This window comes from Saccopteryx bilineata, chromosome 4 (genome assembly GCF_036850765.1).
Source record: "Saccopteryx bilineata isolate mSacBil1 chromosome 4, mSacBil1_pri_phased_curated, whole genome shotgun sequence".
Classification (NCBI taxonomy): Eukaryota; Metazoa; Chordata; class Mammalia; order Chiroptera; family Emballonuridae; genus Saccopteryx; species Saccopteryx bilineata.
The window spans coordinates 263415370-263433755 of NC_089493.1; the positions used below are offsets into that span (position 1 = coordinate 263415370).

At 47.3% G+C, this 18386-nt stretch overlaps 1 protein-coding gene across 2 annotated transcripts in view; it reads left to right on the forward strand.

The window, feature by feature from the left end:
* The window catches only part of AGFG2 (ArfGAP with FG repeats 2), a 29121-nt gene extending 10891 nt beyond the window's left edge, over positions 1-18230 (forward strand). For both annotated transcript variants that reach the window (XM_066274406.1, XM_066274407.1), the window contains exons 3-13: positions 2-117; positions 1550-1703; positions 2289-2454; positions 3139-3264; positions 3944-3976; positions 11230-11350; positions 11539-11621; positions 11807-11890; positions 13405-13533; positions 13863-13948; positions 14285-18230. In XM_066274406.1, the coding sequence (XP_066130503.1) occupies positions 2-117; positions 1550-1703; positions 2289-2454; positions 3139-3264; positions 3944-3976; positions 11230-11350; positions 11539-11621; positions 11807-11890; positions 13405-13533; positions 13863-13948; positions 14285-14344 (1158 nt within the window). In that variant the 3' untranslated portion in view covers positions 14345-18230. The remainder of the gene's footprint in view (position 1; positions 118-1549; positions 1704-2288; positions 2455-3138; positions 3265-3943; positions 3977-11229; positions 11351-11538; positions 11622-11806; positions 11891-13404; positions 13534-13862; positions 13949-14284) is intronic.
* Positions 18231-18386: the final 156 nt, after the last annotated feature.

Consider the following 18386-nt stretch of genomic DNA (forward strand, 5'->3'; position numbering starts at 1 on the left):
GGTTTGCAGGAAGATTTGGCTGGGTCTTTTTGATCCTCGGACAGCTTTAATACCAGATTCCAGGGATCCTCAGAAAGTAAAGGAGTTTCTCCAGGAAAAATATGAGAAGAAGCGATGGTAAGGAGGAAGAAAGAAATTAATATAGAGCAGGGGTCCCCAAACTTTTTACACAGGGGGCCAGTTCACTGTCCCTCAGACCATTGGAGGGCCGGACTATAAAAAAAACTATGAACAAATACCTATGCACACTGCACATATCTTATTTTAAAGTAAAAAAACAAAACGGGAACAAATATAACATTTAAAATAAAGAACAAGTAAATTTAAATCAACAAACTGACCAGTATTTCAATGGGAACTATGCTCCTCTCACTGACCACCAATGAAAGAGGTGCCCCCTTCCAGAAGTGCGGTGGGGGCCGGATAAATGGCCTCAGGGGGCTGCAGTTTGGGGACCCCTGATATAGAAACATGTGTCCGATACATATTTTATCTGATAGTCTAGTTTCCAGAATTGAATTGGGGCTTCTCTCAAAAACTAGACTTGAGTTGTCTTTTTCAGTCAAATTCAGTTGGGGCTAAGTTCTACCTTCAAAATGACAAAGCTATGTGAAAAGACAACTTGTTCTCCATCACTAACCTTAACAGCTTTCATGTTCCCTCTTTGGGGGAGACAGTAGAGTGATTGGAGGGGGCCTGCAAACTAGGCATGCAGGACTGGGGGTTTTTATAGCCCAGCTGATCTCATTTTGGAGAGAGGTGGCTAGAAGCACATGTCCTATATAATTTTAGGCTTTTAGCTCATGTTTCATTCATGATTTATATATATGCTGTTTTCTGGAAGAGGAAAACAACATCTCTGTTCTCCCTTGCCTTCTCTCTGCCCAGTTGTCACTTCCTATCATTTGATTTCTGCGGTGTGTGGGGGTTGGGGGGTAACTATAGGGTGGAGAAGAGAATGCAGAGAGCAGCAAGTTTGATGTAGCTAAAGCAGCATTTTGGATTCCCTACTAGGAGCGTCCTCAGGAGAAAGAAGATTCTTCCAGAGTAGAGACCATACATGCTATAGTGGGAGGGGTTTTATCAAAAAGTAGTGGGAGCTGGCAGGAGAAGTTGTGAGCTCTTAGAAGATGAGGTGGCAGAAATTCATCTGTGGAACAAGAAAGAGGAATCTGAAGAAACACCCAGGAAATAAAAGGGGAGAACTTGAGTAGGAAGTTGGAAAATGGGATTGCCTCTTCAGCATTATTGCAGGAGTTATAACTTGAAACCCAGATGGTTTGACACTCAGAAAGAGGACGGAATAACAGGCACAAGCCAGAGCAAACTGAATAGGAAAAAAGTGAGCATCTGACAGTAAAGGGGAATCTCAATATAGGCAGAACTTGGCTATGTTGCTAAATTCCCTTTAGTTCCAAAAAGAGAATTAATAGGGAAAAATGAGAAAGGAGTTTGGCTGCTATATAACCTGTGTTTTCCCAAGCACCTAAGCTGAGCATGGCCCAAGGTTTTACCCCTCTCCTTTCAACCTAACTATTCTTTCTTGAAGGTATGTCCCCCCGGATCAAATCAAGGGGACCACTTATACCAAAGGCAGTGCCTCCACTCCTATCCAGGGTTCCATCCCAGAAGGGAAGCCTCTGCGGACGCTTCTGGGGGATTCTATGCCGTCTCTCTCAGCTGCTGCCTCCACCGCTAGCCAGGTAACTCTCAGATCCGCCCTTCAAAATTATTTTGGGATTTGGGAGACAGGAGTGTCAGTTTCCTAAATCAAATCTCCTGGACTTAGCAGACAACAATTTAGGAGCTGTGAATTGGTTCTCAGCCCTGCTGTTACCTATGTCTTGCATCTATCACCTTGGACTCATATCTTTTGGAAGAAAGAACCCAGCAGGAAGTGGTATTTAGGGAAGTCAGAGTATGAACTCCAAACCTGACCATTCCTCCAAGGAAACAGAGAAGGGGCCGGGACTCTGCTTCAAGCACCTGGGAAAGAGGAGGAGGTAACAGCTCCAGGGGGATTGTTGGGCAACATCCCTGTATATGTCAGGGTTACCTTGACTAATATGCTCTAAAATGTATGGTTTTGGGAGCTGGTGTACTGAGAGGACAGAGGAATTAGGTATGAGCAAGGCTAAGGCAACTTCTGCCCAGGAATCCTCTCAGTTGAGTGCAGTTTCTTGCTCTCTTCTCTCTCCATTTGCCTATCTGGGGACAGCCTGTGAGCCCTGCAGGGGCTAGGGATGTCTTGCATTCCAAGTGCTATATGTACTGTCTTCTTCTCCAAGTCTGTCAGTCAGTCTCAGGCTCGGACAGCCCAGCCCCGGAGTGCTCAGCCACCTCCCCACTCCTCAGTCAGGAAAGCCAGTACTGACCTGCTGGCTGACATTGGTGGAGACCCCTTTGCTGCTCCCCAGGCAGGACCGTCATTTGCTGCCTTCCCAGCCTTTGGAGGTAAGTGGGACTTGGGATAAGAACCTTCCTATAACCTATGTCCCTTAACACAAGGAATTCACTCCCTTAGGGTGACCAGATTTCACTTAACTCTAGCTGTCTTCACACAAACAAACATGATGTTAATTCTGAAGCATCAGGATTTGGAGGGTTGAAGTCAAATGGGTATGGCAGGGATTATGTTTGGGAGTTGGGGGCTCCTAGCACTTTCTTTTAGAACACTGAAAATAGCCTTTTTATTACTTTCACTCTCTATTAAAATAGGAGCAGGGGGATTATCCCGTGTTTCATTTCTCCTGCCCTCTTCCCAGAGATCAGCAATAGCGACTAGTTGAGTTGAATAAAGTGGTATCATTTTCCTTTTTTTCTTTTTAAGCCCCTTTTCCCCTCAGAAAATAACTTCTTTCACATGATTCTGCCCAAACTAGACCCTGACAAAAATGTTAATGCCTCATGGAGTAAGGATAAAAAGGTGGGGAGTGAACTGGGAAGCCTCTGAGATCCCCTTTCCCCCACATGTGTCTCGCTCTCTGCCGAAGGCCCCTGCCATCTCCCTCTGAAGAGGACCCTGTGGAAAGGCAGATGTTCCATCGAGTGGCCTTTGATGGCTTTTAGAATTAGTGTATGTTATATAGATTAATACACATTTTATCTATATAACCTTTATATTGCCTCCACCTATAGGCCAGACACCTTCCCATGGGAGCTTCGCCAACTTCGATGCCTTTGGCAGTAGCCCCAGCTCTTCTGCATTTGGAAGTATTCCTCTAGGTGCCCAAGCCCCATTCCAGGCCCAGACACCAGCCACAGGTAAACTCTGCCCACCAGTTTCCTTTCTCTTCCAATTGCATCCAGTTGTCCACACCCACACATCAGCCATCATTCACATCTGCACCAACCTAAAGAATTGTGCAAAGGAGACAAAGAAAAGAAGCTATAGGAAAGAGTGATAGGAATTCGATGAGATTCTTGTTAGGAAATGGGGGCTCTATTCTCTCTTTTTTTGTAGAAGGAAAATGGCTAAAATTGCAGCAGGAGCTTCAGGTTGTGCACCAGGAGATTTCTGACTAGGAAGTATGGGAGATCTGTGACCTAGAAAAACTGAGAAAGGACATGACCTTTCCTATAGAGTGCTCCGATTGTCTGTGTTACAAAATGCCCAAAGGTCAAGGGTGGGATCAAAGTCCATGGCAGTCTCCAAAAGTCCTTATCCATCTCTCTTAGAGCTGAAGCCTATGAACTCTGTTGTGTAGTTTATGTTGTACAACTGAAAGGGAGTCTGAAGGTTGCCTTAAAGCATTCAGCTCCTCCCTAACTGTCCAGGCATTAAGCCCTTGGCCTGCCCCTCTTCCCATGGACATCCCTGGAGGTGGGTGGGCAGCTGGAGCACTGTAAAGAGCAAGTGCCTGGGGAAGCCAGTAACTTATCCTCTCTTTTTCTCTCTTCCCCCTCCTACCCGCCCTTTTCCCTTCTCCACCCTCATTTCCAGCCGGTCGGATGCTAACTGGAAGTTACAGCTTTGGTAAGTTATTCTGCCCACCCCACAGCCTACCTAAGGTAGGACCCTGCCTCGGGTCCTCTGATACTAGAATTTTTTGGTTTGGATGGAACCCGTCAAATTTAGCCTTTCAGAGATAAGGCAGTTCAACAGTTTCCCTAGTTGTGCCACCCACAGAGTGGCAGAGCTCAACCCAGGGCCCAGCCTTCCTTTCTCTTGCTCTGCCCACAGCCTTCCCACTGTGATACTGTGAACTGGCTACTTGCTTTTGTTTTTTTAATATTTTTGAATGGGACAAGAAAAGACATTTTATATTGATAAAAGTTAATAAAAACAAGTTTAATTGAGAGGATAGCCTTGAAACTGGTAAAGCAAAAACTATCAGAAAAATCTAATAAACCAATGAAGAGGGAAGACTATACTAGACAAAATTAATAAAATAGCTAGACAAGTAAGGTATAGGAAGTCAACCATTTGAGTAACAAGTTTGATCTAATAAAGATAAGTAGAATTTTGTAACCAAAAGACAGAATACATAGTATTTTTAAATTTATAACCATTTTACAATTTGACCATAGAGAGGGAAACAAAATCTCTATAAATTCTAACAAATAGAAATTATGCCTGACCAGTGGTGGTGCAGTGGATAGAACGTTGACCTGGGGCACTGAGATTCCAGGTTTGAAACCCTGAGGTCACTGGCTTGAACACAGGCTTGAGCATGAGATCATCAAAATGATCCCATGTTGGCCTGACCTGTGATGGCGCAGTGGATAAAGCATCAACCTGGGAATGCTGAGGTCGCCAGTTCAAGACCCTGGGCTTGACTGGTCAAGGCACATATGGGAGTTGATGCTTCCAGCTCCTCCCCCCCCCCTCTGTCTCTCCTCTAGCTCTCTCTCTCTCTCTCTCTCTCATCTCTAAAAAAAAAAAAAATGAATAAAAAAAAAATGATCCCATGTTCACTGGCTTGAGCCCAAGGTTTCTGGCTTGAGACGGGGTCACTTGCTTGACTTGGCCCCCTGGTCAAGGCATGGATGAGGAGCAATGAACAACTAAAGTGAAGCAGTTACGAGTTGATGTTTCTCATCTCTCTCCCTTCTTGTCTATTTGTCTCTTTCTCGCTCACTAAAAAATAAGAAGAAAGAAATTTTCTAGGTCACATTCTATATAATAAAAGATGTCCTAAACAAAACTGGAAGAGATAAAACAGGGAGAAGATACTTATAACATGGAAAACAGACAAAAAGCTAATAGCCATAATGGGTTTTTTTAAACACCTATAAAGAGGAAAGAATAGAATAATGGACAAAGGATACAAGCAGATAATACCCAGAAAAAATATGAAACTGTCTTTGACCTAACTAATCAGGGAAAATAGATTAACTAATTGTTTTGTACTTTATATTTGCAAAATTTTTAAAGTTTGATTAGGACCAATATTCTGTGAGGAAATGGGCCCTTTTGTGAGCTGTTGCTAGGGATGTAAATTGGTACAGGGAGATTCAGGTTAGCTAGCAAGAGAGAAGTGTCTTGGGAATGGGGATCCTGAAGGAAACAGTCAATACAAGGCTGTTATAAATTGGTCTGTTCAAAAATGCATTTCTAGCAGAATTGTTTTAAAAATGCTAAATGAGAGAAAGAAGGCATTCCTGGTTAAACTTGGGATGAAACTGATAATCGGTTCTGATGCCAGTGGAAAGAGGGTTAGTGTATGGTGTCATATAAAAAGCATTTTATAGCCTGACCAGGCAGTGGCGCAGTGGATAGAGCATCGACCTGGGACGCAGAGGACCCAGGTTCGAAACCCTGAGGTTGCTGGCTTGAGCACGGGCTCATCCAGCTTGAGTGCGGGGTCACCAGCTTGAGCATGGGATTATAGACATGACCCCATGGTCTCTGGCTTGAGCCCAAAGGTTACTGGCTTGAAGCCCAAGGTCGCTGGCTTGAGCAAAGGGTCACTGGCTCAGCTGGAGCCCCCTGGTCAAGGCACATATGAGAAAGCAATCAATGAACAACTAAAGTGCCACAACTAGGAGTTAATGCTTCTCATCTCTTTCCCTTCCTGTCTGTCTGTCTGTCTCTCTTTCTTGCCTTAAATTTAAAAAAAGGGGTCATTTTCTAAAACCTGAACATGGAGAAGCTTAGGTTTTTTCAGTAAGATTTAGTCAGAGTTGAAATACACATTGTTCACAGGTTTCCAATGTCTCATCTGTTAGTCTGTCTTGCCAAGGAAAAACTCCAGTCTAGTCTTCAATAAGCCCAGTATAAAGATCGAAGTTCAGATATTCTATGCCATGGTTTAGCCCAGAGTTTTTCAACAGCCAGTCCACAGACTGGTGCCAATCTGCCAGAAATTTCTTGCCAGTCTCGTGGACCTGCATGAAATTTCTGGTGGGCCAGCACTGGTTCACAGACCTGCAGTTGAAAAACACTGTTTTAGCCTATATCAAAGCTCAGTCCAGCCTGACCAGGCGGTGGCGCAGTGGATAGAGCGTCAGACTGGGATGCGGAGGACCCAAGTTCGAGTCCCCGAGGTCGCCAGCTAGAGCACAGGCTCATTAGGTTTGAGCGAGGCTCACCAGCTTGAGCCCAAGAACGCTGGCTTGAGCAAGGGGTCACTCGGTCTCATGTAGCCCCCGGTCAAGGCACATATGAGAAATCAATGAACAACTAAGGAACCACAACGAAGAATTGATGTTTCTCATCTCTCTCCCTTCCTGTCTGTCTGTCCCTATCTGTCTCTCTCTCTGACTCTCTCTGTCAAAAAAAACCCCCAACTCAGTCCAGTCCATGTACTGCTCAAAGCCTGTACTTGGGAGATCGTCTGGCTGCCAGCTCTCACTGCATGACTGCAAACGTGGCTAATAATAAGGGCCGCATCTCTGTTAAACCCATGTTCATATTTTGGGGCTGGGAAGAATTAACTTTCCTTAAGCTAACCAATCAGTTTAGAATTTTGCAAGCTGGTGTTGGTTCCTCCCAATCTACTCTACATGTCTTAAAGTGCGAACAGAAAGTCCTACCCCCATAGTTTGGGTATGAATTGGTTTTACACTGGGGGACTGGAAATACCTGGTCTTTTTTTTTTTCATTTTTCTGAAGCTGGAAACGGAGAGACAATCAGACAGACTCCCGCATGCGCCGGACTGGGATCCACCCGGCACGCCCACCAGGGGCGATGCTCTGCCCACCAGGGGGCGATGCTCTGCCCATCCTGGGTGTCGCCATGTTGCGACCAGAGCCACTCTAGCGCCTGAGGCAGAGGCCACAGAGCCATCCCCAGCGCCCGGGCCATCTTTGCTCCAATGGAGCCTTGACTGCGGGAGGGGAAGAGAGAGACAGAGAGGAAAGCGCGGCGGAGGGGTGGAGAAGCAAATGGGTGCTTCTCCTGTGTGCCCTGGCCGGGAATCGAACCCGGGTCCTCCGCACACTAGGCCGACGCTCTACCGCTGAGCCAACCGGCCAGGGCCCTGGTCTTTTTTTAACAGTCTAGAGAGCACAGTGGGCTAATCTGTGAATGTTTTAGCCTTCTAGCAAATTAAGCTAAATGGGTTGTTGAAGATTTTTACTGAAGCAGGCTTTCTAAGTTTTATAAAATACAATGTCCAATTACTTTTGCTGTCTTTCCCCATCAATATCTAGCTACCTGCCTATGTTAACAAAACTTTTGTCCATTGTCTGACCATCTCAAAAAGCAGAGTCTGCAGTCCTATCCAGAGCCAACTAGCATTTATGAAGCTCTTGCCATTGCTAGGAGCATCCATGGATTATCTCCAGGAGGAAGGAAAGATTCCCCATTTTGCAGGAGAGGAAACTTGATCAGTGACTTGGCCAAAATTGAATGGCTAAATGGCAGATTCCGTTCACTTTGCACCACACCATGATCACAAGGTTGTTTCTGTTAGTGTGACATAAAGAACTACTGGGTATGAAGTAGGGAGATACTGGTAAGAAGTGGGTATTTCTTCTGACAAGTCTGATTGTACAGGTATTTTTATATTTCTGAGAGGGAGCATAGAAAGAAGAGGTTTCTAAAACTGCAGTTTCCCCCTGAAACTGCTATAAAGCATGTGTACAAATAAGGCTCTGAGAGTGAGGCTGTGGAAGTGTATTAGAAACAAACTCAAGCACAGATATTCCTAGCAGTAGCTTCCTTTCTGAGAATGAGGGTGTTCACTCCAGCTGAGGGCCAGCTCTGCCCTCTAGTGTCCACAGGGAGTCGCATTGCCTGCAGATGGAAGGACAGCCTAGAAGGGCAGTAGTCCTCACTGAGGGGAGCTCCCTGACATGAAGGCTCAGAGCAGGACTGACCTAAGTGAGGACTGGGAGCTGTGTTTGCTCAGAAATTTCATGTACCCTGAGTCAGTCAGGCAAGGGAAGGGCCTGGAGCTGGAAAATCAGAAGATCCAACACCATCCTACTGGATTTCCAGCCTTCCTCACGGCCTGTGGAGTGGAGAGGATTAGAGACCAAATATGTACAGCAGCACTGTTGCCTAGCACTTGTTCCTCTCGGAAGTCCAGAGGTTGGAGAGGAAGATTGGCCAAGGGGAGCACTGTCCTTTAAGTGCTGGTACACCAGAAGCAGCCCATCTTTGGGACCTGTAGCAGGCAGGCACTGTACACTGATCTTCCCTGCTGAATTCTCAGCTTTACCAAGTTAGAGCCTGGTCACTGTCACTTATGCTCAGTACCACGTACAGTGAAGATACGTTTAAAGAGGGTTTTTGGAGAGCCTGACCAGGCGGTGGTACAGTGGAGAGAATGTTGTACTGAGACACAGGGCACTCAGATTCAAAACCCCGAGGTCGCTGGCTTGAGCATGGGCTCACCAACTTGAGTGCAGGGCTGCTGGTTCAAGCGTGGGATCATAGACATGACCCCGAGGTCGCTGGCTTGAGCAAGGGGTCACTCGCTCTGCTCTCGCCCCCTGGTCAAGGCACATATGAGAAAGAAATCAATGAACAACTAAGGAGCCGCAGCGAAGAATTGATGCTTCTCATCTCTCTCCCCTCCTGTCTGTCTGTTCCTATCTGTTCCTTTGTCTCTCTCTCTCTGTCACAAAAAAGAAATAAGGCTCTCAAAAGGGGGGGGGTGTGGAGAGATATAGCCTCAGCCTTTAGAAAAGAAAGAGCATGGAGATTCAAATTACACTTCTTTACATTCAGGAAAAAAGCCCAAAACTTTACTGACAAAACAGAATGAGGTTTGAAGGAGCCAGGGAGCATTTTGGATTGGAGAACCAGTCTGACTTTGCCTTTCCTTCTTTCCTTGTCTCCTGTCTTTTGCTTTCTTTTTCACCTTGTCCCTGAGAGGAAAAATACCTTCCATTGTGAAGGATCCCTCTTGTCCTTTCCCACTTTCTGCAGGGTTTTGTCCCATCAGCTTTATCTGAATAACACCTTCATTTATTCACCTCTGCTGACATCTTCCCTTTTTTCCACAAATATGCTTAAGTTTCCCATTCTACAGAATGTTTCCACAGCCTTATGCCAGTCTCTTGCCGCAACTCCTCTCCAAAGCCCTGCTTCGGGAAGAGGAGCCAATGGCCTTTACTTACTCATTTTTATTGTCCCATTTTCTCTTTCTTTTTACATATTTTATGACATATTTCTGCACCTTGATTTTTTAAATTTTATGGTACTGTTAGATCTTTTATCAGTACATTAAGAACCTCATTTTTTAATAGTCCAACATATGTATAATATATACCATAATTTATTTAATCGATCTTTTGTTGATGAATATTTAGGAAGATTCGGTCTTTTGCTGTTAAACAGTGCTGCAGTTAATAACCCTGTATGTTATGTTTTGCACTTGCAAGTTGTATCTGTAAGAAAATTCCTGGCAGTGGAATTGGTCTAGCAGGGACACAGGTGAGAAAGAAAGAAATAAAAAAATATTACTACAAATATGTCAAGAACAATGAAGGAAAAGAACAAGGTGCTATGAGAGGAAAACCAGGGTCAAATTCACATTAGTGTGTCAGGAAAGGCTCATCTGAAGACATGCCTGTGTTAAGCCTAAAGGGTGAATAGGAGTTAGCAGGCCAAGGCCATGGGTGTGGCCTCTTGTTCAAGGCAGAAGCAGAGCATGTAGCTGAGGGTTCAGGGAGGGCCTTCTTCACTTGTATTCAAGATCAAGCCAGCCATCATATGTTTCCTTTGAGACTTTCTTGCTTCTCTGACCCTGCAGATTGTTTCTTAAATCATAGATTATGATAATACCTCACATTTGCGTTATATTTTAGATTTCAAAAAACTTATCTCAGAGAGCCTTAGCAGCCGCCCTATGAGAGGGTGAGAAGAAAATGTAGAATGAAATGGTTTGCTAAAATTACAGCAGTAGCAAGTGGTAGAAACACAACTAAAACTAGAATCCAGTTCTCACTTTACCTATTCAAATATTCATTTGTTCTTGAGCGCTGTCATGTTTCAGACACTGCCAAGTGTTTCCCTTCAGTAATGAGTCTTCCAGTGCTCATAAAAATAAAACTTTTTTCCCATTTGTAGCTTTGTTTTACCCTCATAGCAGACCAGTATGGTTGACAGGCCTTTGTAAAATGACAGGGCCTCGGGCCTCTTTCTGTGAGATGAGATTGCTCGGGATTACCAGGACTCTTGTTGTGCCGACAGTTCTGTAAAACTACCACATGGGGCTCACCCCCTGCTTTTTCTCTTTAGATGTTAGCACCAGGGAGAGCAGGAGAACCCTGGAGTTGGCTCTTCCCAGTGAGCCGTGTGCCTAAGCTCATAGCATCAGTGTGGGCTCCCAAAAAAGAGGTAGCTTTGGTGGGGGTGCTGACAGCTGGAGATTGGTGCGCATCACCTCCAGTGCCATCTTCACGTGCAACGAGTCTCCCAAGTGTCCTTGAATCTTTCTGTCCTTCACAGTTCCACCCCCTACCTGCTCTTCATAAGATGTATCCATAAATGGAATTGCTGCTTTGAGGAAATTACAGACTCTTCTGTCTCTTGAGGGGAAAAAATGAGAAGTGTAAGTCAAACTAGAGCAGGAGGGATGGTGACCTGACATGAGGAAGAACTGCTTTTCTCTCAGAACTGGCGGCTTTGGGAATCTAGGGAGACTGAGATCACATGGCCTGGAATTCTCAGTGGTGAGAACTGGGTGATCTGTGAGAAGAATGGGCTGGCTCAGAGAATCCATGTGGTGCCTCTCATGTGATCAGTTCACTCCTCCACTGCACTCCACCTCCTTTCTTCTCCTGCCCCTTCCATCTTGTCTCAGCCCAACATTCCCTGTTTTATTTCCTAGGGAGCAGCCAAGTGACTCCATTTGGTGCCTCTCCTCTTGTCACTGCTAGTCAGCCCAACAGCATCACAGATATGAGTGGCCTCCTGGGACCTGGGGTATCAGCTGGAGGTATCCCTAGCAGGTAGGCACAGACATTGGGGGGTTTCCTTAGGGCAGGAGAGCCAGCCAAGAACCCCTGGCCTTGCTTTTTGCAGCCCACTCAGCTCCTCCTTTCTGGCAGTGCCGGGTCTGCCTTCCCCCAGTCCCTTGCCCAGCTTGTCTCCTTAGTCCTGGAAGATGTGCATGCCGACCTCTCTCCCCATGTTGCAGCTTCTTTGGGATGACTGGCCAGGTCCCCACGCTCCAGTCAGCCACAACTGGCAGAGGTGGCAGCACAGGACTTGCCTTTGGAGGTGAGTCTTGTCTGGGGAGATCCAGGAAAGGGATCCAAGTCCTAGAGGGAATTGAGGACTCGGGGTAGGGCTGGGTGGAGTGGAGAGAAGATTTAGAGAAATGCTCAGTTATCACAACATGAAGCAAATGTGAAAAAAAAATAACCATCTCTGTTTCTCACTTCTACCCCATTCCCCCTGAGCAGCCTTCACCAACCCTTTCACAGCACCTGCTGCTCACCCTCAGCTGCCCTCCACAAACCCATTCCAGCCCAATGGCTTGGCCACAGGTAAGCTCCCAGACTTTCACCTGGCCTGTCTGCACAGCACAGATTTCCCTGCACGTGTCTCCCTGCACCCTCCTCTCAGACTTTCAGGAGACGTGGCAGGCAGCCTCAACTGGTGGTTGCGGTCCTCCCAAACAAGGTCCCCTGACTGCCCTTCCCCACCCAACCCAGGCTAGACTCATTTTAGTGGGCAAAAAGTATAGCCTGGCCTGACCTGTGGTGGCGCAGTGGATAAAGCATCGACCTGGAATGCTGAGGTCGCTGGTTCCAAACCCTGGGCTTGCCTGGTCAAGGCACATATGGGAGTTGAAGCTTCCTGCTCCTCCCCCCCCTTCTCTCTCTCTCTCTCTCTCTCTCTCCCCCCTCTAAAAAAATGAATAAATAAATAAAAATAATTTTAAAAAAAAGTATAGCCTGACCTGTGGTAGCACAGTGGATAAAGCGTTAACCTGGAATGCTAAGGTCACTGGTTCAAAACCCCAGGCTTGCCAGGTTAAGGCACATATGAGAAACAACTACAAGTTGATGCTTCCCTTTCTTTACCCTCCCCCACTCCCCCCCTCTGAAATCCATAAATAAAATCTTTGCCTGACCTGTGGTGGTGCAGTGGATAGGGCATTAACCTGGAATGCCAAGGTCGCTGGTTCAAGCCCCACGCTTTCCTGGTCAAGGCACATACAAGAAGGAACTATGGGTTGATGCTTCCCACTCCTTCCCTCCTACTGTCCCCTGCCTTTCTCTCCCTCTTCTCTCTAAAATCAATAAATAAAATCTTAAAAAAAAAAAAAGCATCCCAGTCACAGTATCAGAATTTTAGAATTAGAAAAAACAGACTGCTCCTTACCTGCATCAGTTGTGCAAGTTATTTTAGCACTGATAGTGGCAGTGGTTTTCCTTTCTCCATCCCTCAGTGTCCCTTTGGGAAGCCATACTCTCCTTTCTGTGTCCAAGGTGAGCCATGTGAAATCATGACCCTATTTCCTGCCCTCATCAGCCAGAGTCATATGGTCTTCTCTTACCCTGTCCCTCCTCAACCTCTGCGTTTCTCTCTTCAAATGCCCTTTTTTGTTCTCAAAGATCTTGAGGCCTGAAGAGAGAAGAATAATAGTTTCCAGACATGTGGCAGGCCCAGTGCCAAAGGCTTTATATCCGCTTTTAATTTTTATAGCAGCCGCAGGAGATAGGTACTGCCTCATTTTAGAGATGAGGTAAATGAGGCACCGAAAGGACTAATAATTAGCTTTAGTTGATTCAGTTTAATAAGTAGCCAAAAGCCGCCCCAGCTCTGTACTATGCTCCTGCTCTCCATGCCTTGAGCCATATGGGCAGAAAGCAGGCAGGTTTGGTGGGTTGCATGGAAGCTTAAGTTCCATGGCTCATTCAGGGTACTTCGACCAGGTACCTTTGATTAGGGAAGAACTCTGTCCTATTTTCCCACCTTGAAGGGATTTAGGAAGAGCTGATTTCCAGTTTACCTTCCAGAACTTTGCCTGAGCTTCATGTCCCTCACTCCATAGGACCTGGCTTTGCGATGAGCAGTGCTGGGCCTGGTTTCCCCCAGACAGTGCCACCCACCGGGGCCTTTGCCAGCACCTTCCCACCACCGATGTTCTCCCTGCAGACCTCAGTGGCTCAGCAGCAGAATGGTAAGGGATTCAGACCTCACCCTCCTCATTCCCATTCCCCTCCCCCACCCCTAGGGACTCCATGGGTGTGTGTGTGTACCCACAGGAATATTAGGGAGCCAGACATGTGAGCTAGTTCCACTTTGGACCATAGGGGAGGAATCAGGGAAGCCCCAGACCTGCCTGTGTCCTCTCACTACTCTATACCTTATTCCCACCGTTAGGGAGCCCCCTTTCACTGCCCACATGGGATGTAGCTGTGCCTGGCTACAGGGAGGCAGACGGAGCTAGTTAGTACCTGTATGAGGGTCAGGGCTCGTGTCTGCTGAGTTTTTGCTCTTGCTTCCCAGGTTCTTCCTTTAGTGACATAGGATCAGCCAAGCTGGGACAGAAGCCACTGAGCCAGCCAGCGGGCATCTCCACCAACCCCTTCATGGTAAGTGGCCCTGTGTATCATGGTGTGGGGCATGGCCTCTCATTTGGAGCTTGAGGACAAAAACCTTCCAGGAGAAAAGGGTGATGTGGGGTGGAACTCAGGCCCCTTCCTCATAAAGGTTTGCCTTGTCCAAGCCAGGGATGAGTGAGTTCGTTAATGGGCCTGTCATCTCCCACCCCCCCACAGCCTCCATTTGCCTCTTAGCTTCTTCACATTGCCACTTCCCTCAGCACAGTAATGTTGAGGAAGAAGGGAGTCCTGAATTACATTTCTTCTGTGGCCTTTAACTTTTCTCCTCCAATCTAACAATTTGTGTTGGTTGTTGTTTTTTTCCAGACTGGATCTTCCTCAAGCCCATTTGCCTCCAAACCTCCGACCACCAACCCATTCTTGTAGCACTGTGTTCTGGGGGGCCTACTCCCTGCTCTCTGGGGCCCCTCTACTCCCTAGAGCTCTGGTAACCACTTGCCTATGGTATTTCGGTGGGTCTCAGACTAGAATGGGCCTTGCTTTGCAGGGTAGGGGCCTTGGAAGTGGTGGAGATGCTAATGCTTTGCTTGGAGCTTGCAGATAAAAGGACAGCTTCCTCCCTTCTTCCTTCCAGCCCCCACCTAGGCAGGAGGCCCAGGACCAGAAAAGGCAGGGCCTGGCTTAGAGGAGCGATGGTGTTTTATTTCCCAAATGATTAATTTTGGTGACAGTAATCCTCTTCTCCTGCCCTCAGTATACTCAGTGCTCCCTTCATTCCCAACCCCATGGACAGAGGAGAGGAAGCTGTGGACACAGGCTGACCAGCCTTCCTCTGGGGGAGCTCTTTCCCGTGCCCAGCTTTCCAACACTGTTCTCATGGACAGAAGTGTAGTGGGAAGAGCAGGGTAAAGGTGGGGATGGGGTGTGGTGTTGACTTGGGACAGTGGTCAGAGAGGCCGAGAAGGCCCTGGGGAACCAGAGTGCCCTTGGTGCCCTGGCTTGGGCCAGCACACCCTTTTCTTCATGTTTTTGCTTCGCCAGCTCCCTCCCTCATCCTGGGCACTCAGGATGACTAGTTTTACCTATATACTTAGATTTGCCCAACTCCTGTCAAGCACTTTAGTTAGTTGTAGTGTCATGTTTGGATACCAGTGTTTTATATTTATACATAGAGAATTTTCTAATATAGCCTATTATATATATATAGATACACACACACACACACACACACACACACATTTATGTATACACAGAGAGAGACATAGACACACGCAGCCATTCTCCCTCTCCCGGACAGCTCTTTTACATGGGGAATGGGATGAATCCCATCTGTGCCTCGACCAGCAAAGCCAGAGCTCTGGGGGGTGAGGGGGAGGACAACCACATGTCCTGACCACCCCAGAGCTTGGGTTTTTCCAGGGAAAGGCTTTGTGCAATTGGCTATTTATTTCTTTTTCATGTACCTCCCTGGCCCCCAAATCTCTGCACCAAAGCTATTACAGGCAATGTTGGAAAAGAACTGCATTTGAAAGAAAAAATGGCTCACATGGTCTTGCTTTGGGCCAGGTTGAATGCCCTCCTGTCGATCAACATGATGCCTGGGTTGGTGATAATGCTGCCTGCGATGCTGCCGGCTGTTGGCCAAGGACAGGATTCGTTGCCCACAGAGCAGCCTCTATCTGAACTGGAGTCCCATGTCAGCAATGGGAGGAAGCAGGCAGGAGGGCAGGAAAAGGGCTGCCTCTGCCAGGGACAGGGGATTGGTGGCTGTAGTGAAGGGAGCAATTCCCAGCGAGGGTAGGGGTGGGCAAAAGAGGAAGTGCCAGCTGGGAGATGGGAATGGACCTGATGGGGCTAGACCATTCCCAGGTACATTCTCAGCCCCTCCCCAGAATGTTTCCATCTGAGGATGTTGAGTCAACAGTCTTGGTGTCTGGGCTGTTTGTGTAATAAGAAGACAGGAGACTTGGGCTCAACACTTCACCTGGCTGAGGAGAGAGGCACAGGACTTGACCTTGCTGTCTAAAACGGTCCTACCCTTTTCCACATTTCCCAGGAACTCCTGGCCCTTTAGCTGTTCATTCTTAGGATTTCTCTGGGTCTTTCTACGCAGTGACCTTTTTAACAGCCTTAACAGTAAGGAGACATGGGAATTGGGTTATCACTTGATATACTTTGAAGATTTTTCTAGAAATACCTCCAGCTGCTGCTGTTTGCCCAACCAGACATGGCTTCCACCTATCCTTTCTTTGTCTGTTTCCATTCTCCTAGGCTCTACCTGCCTTCCATTTCCTGGTGGGATCTCCCAGGGTGGACCACCATCCTTTTTACTCTGGACTTACCATGTTCTGTCTGTTCCCTTGTATTTTTCTCTGTCACCCTGATTATCTCTCTGTCCTCGCTGTTTCTTTGTTTGGCTGTCTCTCTGCTTATAGCCAGGGAAGGGCAGGGAAGCTGGTATCTGTGCTGTGTAGTAAGGGAAGGAGTCGTTTCCTTCTTCCCCATCTCCACCCCTGTTTTCCTAACCAAAACACTGAGATTTGGAGGTGAGATTTAAAGGACCAGGAGCTGCAGTGCCTCTTTCTGCGTGTTTCAGTCACACTTCTGCTTTTTCCCAGGGATTTCCATACTGCTTGGTAACTGGGCGCAGGACCTTCCTGCAGTATTCCCTCCCTGCCTTCCAATCATTCTGTCTGACAAGGATTCCAGCCAGCTCACAGGCCAGAGCTGGATGACTAGTCAGAAGTTGCACTGGGTCAGCCTCAGACCCCAGGGCAGAAAAATTGAGTTTCCCCAGCACAAGCCAAGACTAGGACTGCAGCTGCCTCTCTTGGCAGCTGGGCCTCCTCTCTTTAGGTAACAAAAAGTGGAAAAAATCCATGACCTAAGAGAAAATGTCTAAATAACTGGGCTGTGTTCCTCCTGCCTTAAACCCTGGGGCATCCTTGCATGGCCCTCCCTGGTAGTTGCAAATCTGAGTCCCACTGCACACACCGCATGGGTCTGAAGAAACTCACCCAGGCTCCCACCACATTTCTAAGTCCTCATGTTCCGTCTGACCATTGCTGTGACTGCTCTGCAGACAACCATCCTCTGCCTTGGTTCCAGCCTTCAGCAGGTCACCTGTGACTATGTGTGAAGAGCTCCATTCTGTCCACCTTGGAACCATGGAGGGGGTGGACTGAAGGGAGGAGCTAAATGGCATCACCCTCCCTTCTCAGAGGAGTGGGAGCCCAGAATGGAGGGAGGAAGGGGCACATGAGAACAGCCTGACCTTAGTACCCCCACCTCCTGTATCTAGGTTACTTTCCCGGGTAACAAAATATCTCCACAGGGACTTAGAAAGCACAGATCTTACCCCATAGCTGCTCTGCACCTGGCAGAAGAATGCACAAGTGGACCCTTCTGGGAAGTGTTCCCAGCAGAGCTGAAGTTCTGCCACTTCCTGTACCTAGGGAACAACTCAAATTACCAGGGCAGCAAACTAGAATAAATCTTGTCTGGGTGAGGACGAGGGCAGAGTTGCTAGGTTAACTGATTATGCCAGTTGTTTGGCTCCAGGCTGTTCCTAGTACCCAGCAGGCTAAATTACCTGGTGTTGATTACCAACCTATCTGCCACTGCTACTTGCCCAGAACCCAGGCATTAGGGTCCCTGCTGCTTCCTGCTTTATCTTTACCCAGCACTTAGGAGTTAAGTAACAAGATGATCTGGAGCTGCTCTGCGGCAGTAGCTGTGATTTTACAGGACTGGAGTGCAGCAAGGTGGCCTAGTTGATGGGAAGTAGAAAGGAGTAGGTATGTTGAGACCTTCCTCTGGGTAGCTTTAAATCAAGCCTGGGGAAGAAGACTCTAGGCCAGGAGCATAGCAGGTATGTGGGCCCTATGGGTACCCTTTGAGTCAGCAGCTAGACTGGGAAGGGGAGGGACCTGCAGATGGTTTTTCTGTCCCTGCCACTTTGCACACTGGCATATAGTACATAGATGAAGACCACACGGGACTATGGCCTTGAACATACTGTTTTGGGCTACTGATAGATCCACATACCTGTCTCCTTGGTCAACGCCCACCCACAGTGATAGCTGCAGCACCTCTTTGGCACCTCCAGTATTCCAGCTCCTTCCTTCAGGCCTGGGAAGTGGAGAAGCTCTACCTTCTGCTCAGGCTGTCCTGGCCCTTGGACTAGTCAGAAAAAGAATCAGGTTTCCTTGATTCCATACTCATGTTACATCTCCTTGCTTACATGTGTTCCTCCCCGAACACCATCTTTATTGGGACCATACATTGCCCTTTTACCCTCTCCAACCTTCAGTTCCCCCCTTTTAAATATCTTACTTGCCATGAAAGTGGTATCATGAGGTCTTCTTTTTTTTAAAAAAAAGATTTTATTTATTCATTTGAGAGAGGAGAGAGAGAGAGAAAGAAGGGAGACACGAGGGGGAAAGAGCAGGAAGCATCAACTCCCATA